General features: G+C 50.2%; 1 protein-coding gene across 1 annotated transcript; it reads left to right on the top strand.

The window, feature by feature from the left end:
- The first annotated feature begins 4,601 nt into the window (after positions 1–4,601).
- On the top strand, positions 4,602–7,972 carry FABP1 (fatty acid binding protein 1). Its single transcript, XM_068679597.1, has 4 exons — positions 4,602–4,756; positions 5,504–5,676; positions 7,287–7,379; positions 7,836–7,972. The coding sequence occupies exons 1-4, from the start codon at positions 4,690–4,692 to the stop codon at positions 7,884–7,886; spliced, it is 384 nt and encodes a 127-aa protein (XP_068535698.1). The 5' UTR covers positions 4,602–4,689; the 3' UTR covers positions 7,887–7,972.
- Positions 7,973–8,630: the final 658 nt, after the last annotated feature.

Raw genomic sequence — 8,630 nt, forward strand, 5'->3', positions numbered from 1 at the left:
TTTCTTTATCAGCTTTCTTTTGGGAAAGTCACTCAGCCTCTGGGTACTTCGTCATGCACAAAGCAGAGAAACCTGTGCTTATGGAGGGGCTTTGAGTATTGTAAATGGGGCTGAAGCACCAAGCAGGACGTGCATGGTGGTGATTCTGGACTTTGTCCACAGCTTTGGGCTCGCTGGCACTGTGGTCATTTCCCATGGAGTGCCTCCCTGGCCGTGAACCTGCTGCACACTTGGATGCTCTCAGACCACGCTCAGCCTCTCACCCTGCCCTCCTCACAGCAGCATGGTGCCCGTATGGGCCTGAGAGGCTCTCCTTGACTAATTGCTGCCATCCACTGTGTCATCCGCTTATCCCCGCTGTGTCTCAGGGGCTCTTTGTGAACCCAGACCATGCGGAGATACCTGCACTGCAGCTGTGTGATGGGCTGAGATGAAATGCATTTGCATGGGCTGAATATTCACTGCTCTGAGGGGCTCTTCCAGACCATCCTCACTCAAACCCATAATGGTGAATGGTTCCATCTCTCTCTCAACATTTTCTTTCCCTGCCCCAGCACAAACTATCTCCATGAGCAATGACACCATTTTCAGACCCTGTTCTTCATCTCTAAACTGGGTGGTGGGATGAAGGACAGCCTCATCCCACCATGGGTACCAACACCAGCAACAGCCAGCTCTTCTGGGAGCCCTAATACCCAGGGGATCATTGGCAGTGACAGGTTTCGTGTTATCATGAAGATCTCCGCCTTGTCCCTGGAGAAGCAATCCTGGGACTTTGCTCCCTTTGGGACCTTTGTCCTAAAGTGACACTGCTGATGACAAGGGCTGCCCGTCACTGAATTTCGGCATTAATGGGAAGTGTTATCAAGCGGCAGTGCTCTGTACAAGCTGCTGCTTTCAGCAGTCTTATCGAGGCTGTGATACTGCCATATCTAATCTAAAGCAATTCGAACTGGCGCTTGCAAGTCTACGCTTTGGAAGCTTGGAGCCGGCCAGCCTGATGTTGATTCCAGGAGACCATCAAGACCATTAAAAAGGAAAAAAATAAAATAAAGAAAAAGCTGGGAAAGGTGCCATATTTCATCTTAGTGCCGTCTTGGGAATGCAGCCCAATGAAAACCTGGTGAAGGCCAAGAAGGACGGGGAGTTTATTGCAGCAGAAGCATCTTTCCCCATCCTGTCCAGCCTTTTGAAGCGACGTAGCCATGTGGCCTGCTTGAAGAAACCTTTGTTCCTCAAGGTTAGAGATAACCAAACCTAAGATGTGAAAAGCGGGCAGCAGGCCAAGTTGCCAGGTACAAGCACAGCAGAAATAGAGATGACCGAAGGAATAATATGGCTTAAGATAGAAGGAAACCCGCATGGGGATTGGTGATTGTGACAAGCTTGTGACCAAACTCTTCAAAAAATGGTTTTGGGGTTCCCTACTGGGCTTGCATTAAAGGAATCCATGACTGAATCGGCAACAGCTGGCTTGCAGCCTGACACATTTTGGCTAAGAAAATCCTAGCGTAGTGCCCAGCCCCAGCATCCCAAAGCACTGAGGAGAAAGAAAAGGCTTCAGAAAGTCTGGGAGTCACTGGTGGGGCAGACAAGAAGAGGAGCTGGAGGTGCATGAATACTGTCCAAGGGTCCTGCAAGGCTGCCAGGTGCCCCATCCTGGGCTGGAGCAAGGTGCCTGTGTTCACACAGCACTCTGTGAAGTCCTTTTTGGAGTTCAAAGCTTCAATTAGAGCTATGGCTCAAACCAGGGGAGGCAGAGAAGGATTTTTCCTTACCACAATGTCCAAGTCACCAAGAAGCAGTGCGTGTAAAAGGGTGGTTTCCCACTGCCCTGGCAGACAAGAAGTGTTTAACTCATGGGAGCAGAGACCAAAAATCCCAGGAAATGTTTGAGGGAAGGTGATAGGAGCCCACAACTGCTCCAAGGGCAGTTACAGAGACAACGGGACCAAACTCGTCTTGGTTATGGCCGATGAAATAAGAGGCAGTGGCCACAAATTGCTCTTTGGGAGGTTGGGGCTGAGCACCTCTTCCTTGAGAGGCGGCTGGTGCAGGTCCAGAGTGGGTAACCAGAGAGGCAGAGAACATTTTTGAGACGTGGCCAAAACCATGGCTGACCTTCATTGGTGTTGGTGATGTTACTGCCCCGAGCAAGAGGTCAAACCAGAGACCTCCATCATTCCCTCCCAACCAGCATTTCTGTGATTCATCACCTCGGGACACAGAGAATTCGGGTACCTCCGTGGCTAGGAAGGAGCTGAGATGTTTTGCATATCCATATCTTTGGTTCAGGTGCAAAAAGGAGAAATGAGACACTTGTCTCCTTTTTTTCAGACAAGCTTCTAAGGTCCTAAGCATTATTTTCAAGGCAATTTAAACAGCTAAGTACCTGCTGGCCTTCCACAAGACAGCCTCCTCAATAATTCTTTGAAAATAATCCTCGTCTTTTCTCTTTTTACTAACCACGTCCAAGTTTTAGGCTGTGGATTTAGATTTAATTACATGGCCAATTGACTTGGCCTTCTGCTAGCGCAAACCAGGTGCATTTTCATGGCCCTGGAAAGTTAAAGTGATCTCACGTTTTAAAAGCTCCTGTATTCTGGTGGAGGGGTTTACAGGCGTTCTGAACTTTGCTATTGAGATTAAATTTATCTCACCTACCGTTTGCTCAGCCAGCTTGGCTAGATAATAATTACCCTGGCCAAATTTCATTCAGTAAGGGTTTCTTCCCTTTTTTTCTTCTTTTTTTTTTTTTAATAGGAACTTTACCGTTTCTTTAGTAGAGGAAATAAAAGTAGACAAGCCCAACAGAATCCTTGCAGACAAAACAAGCTTTATTTTTGGTCATTTATATTCCTGCCCCCTACCAGGAGAGCCCTGAACACTTATGTTCTCCTTTTGCCATCTGGTGGGGGACATCCAGGCTTTATGACAGTTCCCAGAGGTTGACTAATTAATTCAGCTACCCTAATTAGGCGCAACAGCCGTTTATAGGTCTGAGGGACAAAACCTGGTGGGCTTTTCTGGATCCTATCTCAGGCTCAGGCCCCATTAGCTGTTTTAGGCTTGGTGGTTGAGCTTCATTTCCAGATGGAAAGAGGCTCCTAGGGCGAGCATGGCCCTGGGGTGTCCCGGCTGGAAATGGGTGAGGACTGGGCATCTGCCTTGGTGGCGGGATGTGGCCAGACATGGGTAGTCCAAGAGTAATCCCACTGAAAAATGAATGAACAACTCCAGGATGCTCCAGTCAGCAAGACTGGGTGGAAAAATGAGCTGTGCAGGGCTGGAGCTTTCCCACAGCCATCACAGCACAGTGTGTCGGGGGTGCTGGGCTCCAAAATGAGTTGGATAGAAGAATATCCCAGTGTTTTTTCAAGTCTGAACATCTCTTCCCATTATGTAAGTGTGTGGACGTGGACCATCTGGAGGTCTAGGGCATGGATGCCCTAAATCAACCCCATGAGTGCTTTCTGGTCCTAGAGGGGACGGGTGCTCTCCCTGCTCTTTGCAAAGCTTCCTTGGGCTTATTTTGAGAGGAAAAAGAAGGAGAAAGTTGCATCCCTCTGAATTGGAGGGAGCCTTTTTTTTTTTTCCCATTCTTATCCACGATTTCACTAAAATGAGGCCAAAGATGCTGAGAGAAGGCAGAATGAAAGAATCGTGAAGAGGAGAAGGCATGTGAGTGAAAAGGGGGAAAACCTGACAACTTTGGGACAGAGGAGGAACCCATCAGGGACAGAGGAAGAGATGGGAGGAAGAAGCCCAGACCCAGAGGATGGGTGCTGGGGACGATGCCAGGAGAGGAGCCCAAGCCCCCAGTCCTGCCCTGGAGGGAGGAATTGGGCTCAGCATTGAGGCTACCACTGGCCCTGCTTCTCATGCAGGATTTGGGAGAAATGTAACTCTAAAGGCCAGGATGCTTCTTCAGGACACATGGGACTGTGGCTCCTCTGGGGAAAGTAGAGGAAAGGGTTTTTTTTTGCAGTGGCTCCTGGCAATAGCCTTGATTGATCACTACTGGCACCCACGTGAGGACGAGGTCACAGTGGTGCAGGCTGAGTTTCAGGCTGGGCTGCACGAAACCCAGGATTTCCATTTGAGGCGTGTTCTGGTTCCTTCAGGGACAATGATTTTGTGCCTAGTTCTGCACCTGGATGACACCAAAACCCCACGAGGCATCTGCAGGAGGGAGCTGGCTGCTCCCTGCCAGCACACAGCCTCTGCTCCTCCTGCCCATGCCGAAGACCTGGGGCACACACCAGAAACCCCACTGCTGTCAGCCCCAGGGGACACCATCACCCATCATCTCTCCTCGCCTTCTCCTCTTCCAGATGTGCACCTCCAGTCTGTGAGCTAATTAGGTGATTTGGCTCATTACCCTGATAATTAATCTTTTTGCACGATATTTTTTTTATTTCATTTGTTTATGGATGCCACGTTGCCACCTCCATAAAACCCATTTATGGGACTTTCTCTGCCCCCACGCTGTAAATCGAGGTCCGTAGGATGTCGAGAAGTTTATCACTGACCATTGCCCGCTTTTATGTTAATGTTTGAACATGGCAATAAAAGAATTACATCATCTTACCTCTGACCAACTTTAGGGCAAAAGGTCCTTATAAAACCAAGCTCTGCTCACCAGCAAGGCATCTTCTCTTGCTTTGGGAGCACAGAGAGCTTTTCACCATGAGCTTCACTGGAAAGTACGAGCTCCAGTCCCAGGAAAACTTTGAGCCTTTCATGAAAGCCCTTGGTAAGTGCCTGCACGCATCGGGTGCTGCTTTGCTTCCTCACTTTGCGCTGATATTTGGGATACCCCAACCGTGCTGATGCGCTGGTGATGTGCATTGAAAATTTTCCTTTATCTCTCATCTTGCAATTGTTTTTTAAATGTGTGCATGGAGATGTGACCCCAAAATAGAAGGGGAAGCATCTCTCTCGCTGATGAGATCAAGAGACACAGGGTGAAATTACACAGCTGGCACGAAAATGGTGCTGGCAGCTCAGGGCAGCTGTAGGCAGCCCACTGTGATGCTGCAAAGCTCAGGGTCCACTGTTCATCAGAAAAAATAGTCAGCCTGTTTAAATATTTCATGATGAATGTGGCTGGTGATGTCTCCATCGGGGATGTGATCCTGCAGGGACCCAGGAGAGGTTGCACTACTTCTGCATCACCACGTGCAGGAGGGGCTCTACCTCCCGGGTCAGCTCCAGGGCTTGGGAGAAGACTTTGGTGGGGAAGGTTTTTGGGAAAAAAAAAACACACTTGGTTCCCTCCTTCTGCCTTGATTTATTCTGTTTTCTCTGCTTGCTTCTCTGCAAGGGAAGGAGAATTGGCCCTGAGCAGACTCAGGGCCACGTTGCCCTTGGGGAACTGTCATTCGTGTGGGACTTTCCCACATGGGATCCTCCCTGTGGAGGTCCCAAATCCCACAGCATTCATTAGGCAGCAGCAACCTGCCCACCCGTGGCTCCTCCTAACGTCCCTGTTCCCGTGCAGGGCTTCCCGATGACCAGATCCAGAAGGGCAAGGACATGAAGAGCATTTCGGAAATCGTGCAGGACGGGAATAAGTTCAAGGTTACCGTCACCACTGGCTCCAAAGTGCTGAGCAATGAGTTCACCATCGGGGAGGAGTGCGAGATGGAGCTGCTGACAGGAGAGAAAGCCAAGGTGAGTGACCAGCTCCTCCTCCACCAGGGCTACAGGAGCTCAGGGCATTGCATTTCCATGTAAACCATCCCTCCTGTGCCTGGGATAAAGGGAACGACCACATCACGGGTATTAAATCTGACACTGGGCAAAGATCTGGGTAAATTCGCCAGCCTGGTCCCGTCTCAGGCAGTTTGCTTGTGGGATTTAAGGTAACGGGAAGGGGCTGATTGCTGAAACCACACTTTGCGGGTCCTCAGCAAGTCCCCTAGGGACACATTTCAGAAAATGACAGTGTGTTTCTGTCCGACCTTCCTGAGAAACCCAGAGCCTGAGACTCTGAGGTTTCACCTCCCCTCTGCTTTTACAAGACACTGCACAAGCTCCCCTCTCGGCACGTCTGCGGATGAAGCTTTGCATTTCTAAAGCAATCTTATTGGAAAACACTGGAAGTCGGTGTTTTAATAGCCGGGTTGTAAAAGGGGAATAGAGAGGCTTCGGTAAATCCTTCTGACAACAAAAGATCTGAAAGACTTAAGGTGGAAAAGGGCTGACTTTTTGTCACGCTCCAATGCGAGACATACCCCCCCCTCTCCATTTTGTTGACTCAAAGGTAGCACAGGAAAGCCAGCCAATGAATCATAAACCAATAAAACTGTCCTTTTAAGTCCCAGAGGCTCTTAGCTTGTCTGCTAGCCTTTTCCACTGCTTCTGTTTACGCTGGGTGAGATGATTTGGCAAGGTGAGGATTTATCGCCCTTAAAATTGGGTCAGCTCCAGTTCCTGGGCGATAGTTTGCAATGGTTCATAAAATGTCAGGGTGGCACTGCTGGCAAACATTACCTCTCACCTCTACCTTGGGAGAAGATGATATTGCAGGGACTTTGGGGCCCAGGAGGAATGATCACCAAGGAAATGCCCCGCTCTGAGAGCGATACTTTCCCTAGCATGATTTCCAGCATCACCGAGCTCCCTTGCTCAGAAACGAGGGGCTATTTGATGAGTTCTGCCTTGCCTAAATCAGCAGCTTGAGGGCAGAGGGAGATGACTCGGATCTGGACAGACAGATGAACAGAAACGGGTATTGCTGTCTGAGTAATTTCAATGATCAATGACAGCTGCCCTGGGGTGCCCGTGCTGTCTGAAGCCCTTTTAGATATACAGCTCCAGGGGGCAGAGACTCAGCAGACATGCCCCTGAGACCCTCCCAGTCATGCCTGTGTTTCCAGAAGCTCTTGAAGTTGTTTCCCAGCTTGACTGAGACCCACCCCAGCCCCATACCTCAGCTCCCCAGCCCTCCACCCCAAAAGGAGGGTCCTGCAGCACTGTGGACCCAGTTTGGATGGGGGGCAAAGTAGGTGCAGCAGCAAAATGGCACCTCTGTCACAGAGGCCTGAAGAGCCCCAAGTAAACAGCCATCCCCTTGTGGTGTTGTAGTCATCACCAGCACAATCCTCCCTCCTCCTCCTCCTGGGAAAGCCAAAATCGCCGGGGGAGCAGCTTGGTCAAAGCCTACACAAGGGATGGTGGCAACTTGGTACAAAAGGGGGAGGACAGAATGCGGGGGGTGATGCGCTGCACAGTGCCAACGCGAGCTCTCATCCTTTCTCTGTCTCACCCCTTCTCGACAGACCGTTGTTAACATGGAGGGCAACAACAAGCTGGTTGCGAACCTGAAGGGGCTGAAATCCGTCACCGAGCTCAACGGAGACACCATCACCCACGTGAGTGCAGTGGCAGCGCGCACCGCTGCCACCAGGGCTCCCACTGGGGCCAGGCCCCACAAAGCCTCCCAGTGGTGCTGGGGGCCAAAGCTGATCGGTCAGCCAGGCAATTAAGGCATTTTTGGGGTGCAGTGTGATGTACAAAGTACCCTTTGAGACCCCAGTAGGCATTGCTGATCAAATTTATGTGTAATGAGGGCGTGTTGTAAGCCAGAGGCATGGGTTTATGGCAGGGCCTGGTGTTTTTAAAGAAGAGGGGTGTAACAGAGTGATCCCAGCCAACATCAGATTATCCCTATCTGCTTTGGAGTAGTCATGCCCTATATCCAAAGCTTTAGTAATTTGATTTATGGGTGATGGACTGGGGACCAGTCCTTTTTGGCAAGACCAGAGCCTTTCTAAATAGAGTTTGGAGCCAAGTGCCAGGCGAAGTTAACCATTTCCATTATTTTTCAGACAATGACCATGGGAGACCTCACCATGAAGAGAGTCAGCAAGAGAATCTAGAGACCCTCTGCACGCCTATCATTTTACTGTGTAAAATGTGTCCATTAAAGTAAAATTTATATTAAAATCTCTCTTATTATCATCAACCTCTGCACTGTTGTTTTAAAGAGGCACAAGCCTCCAAAACTCGCACAAACACTGGTAGAAACTGGGCAACGGGCTGAGCTGAGGCCGTGATGATGGTGGTGAATTGAGCAGGGCCAGGGGGAGGCTCAGAGCCAGCGTGAGACCCTCTGTGTTGCTCACTTGTTGTCACAGATGTCCTCCACCCCAACAAGTGCTCTGCCAGCCCCTTTCTGGCACCAGCATCCTTCCTGGGGCATCCTGGTGGGTTGTACCCACACGGCTGGGTGGATGGAGTAGCACTAGGGCCATCAAAAAGGTTCTCTCCTTTTTTCTTAAAGAATTGGTCAAAGTGACCACAAGATGATTGGTAGGGCCAAAAGATGGGGTGGTGGAGGGTGGCAGATGCCTGGGGACAAGGAAATGTGGGTGATCCTGCATGGAAAACCGCCCTGGGGTAGGGACCAGCACTGGGGGACTTCAGGCATCCCAACTATCCTCTTCCCCCAAGAACTCCCAGCCCTACAGGCTCTGGCCACCCCATTACCACCCACCCCATCCCTTCCCACCAGTAGGAGGGCCTCAGATGGTAAATTGGGTTACTGGCACTGAACTCATTCTTCTGGGCTGAAATTTTGGGTTTTCTCTGCTGGCAGGAGAGGCCAGCACTGGTTGTGCACA

This window comes from Anas acuta, chromosome 4 (assembly GCF_963932015.1).
Source record: "Anas acuta chromosome 4, bAnaAcu1.1, whole genome shotgun sequence".
In the NCBI taxonomy this organism is placed as follows: domain Eukaryota; kingdom Metazoa; phylum Chordata; class Aves; order Anseriformes; family Anatidae; genus Anas; species Anas acuta.

Coding starts and splice junctions, on each gene's coding strand:
- FABP1 (XM_068679597.1), top strand. CDS start 4,690: ATGAGCTTCACTGGAAAGTACGAGCTCCAGTCCCAGGAAAACTTTGAG. Junction 5,677..7,286: donor TGACAGGAGAGAAAGCCAAG/GTGAGTGACCAG, acceptor CCTTCTCGACAG/ACCGTTGTTAACATGGAGGG. Junction 7,380..7,835: donor ACGGAGACACCATCACCCAC/GTGAGTGCAGTG, acceptor ATTATTTTTCAG/ACAATGACCATGGGAGACCT.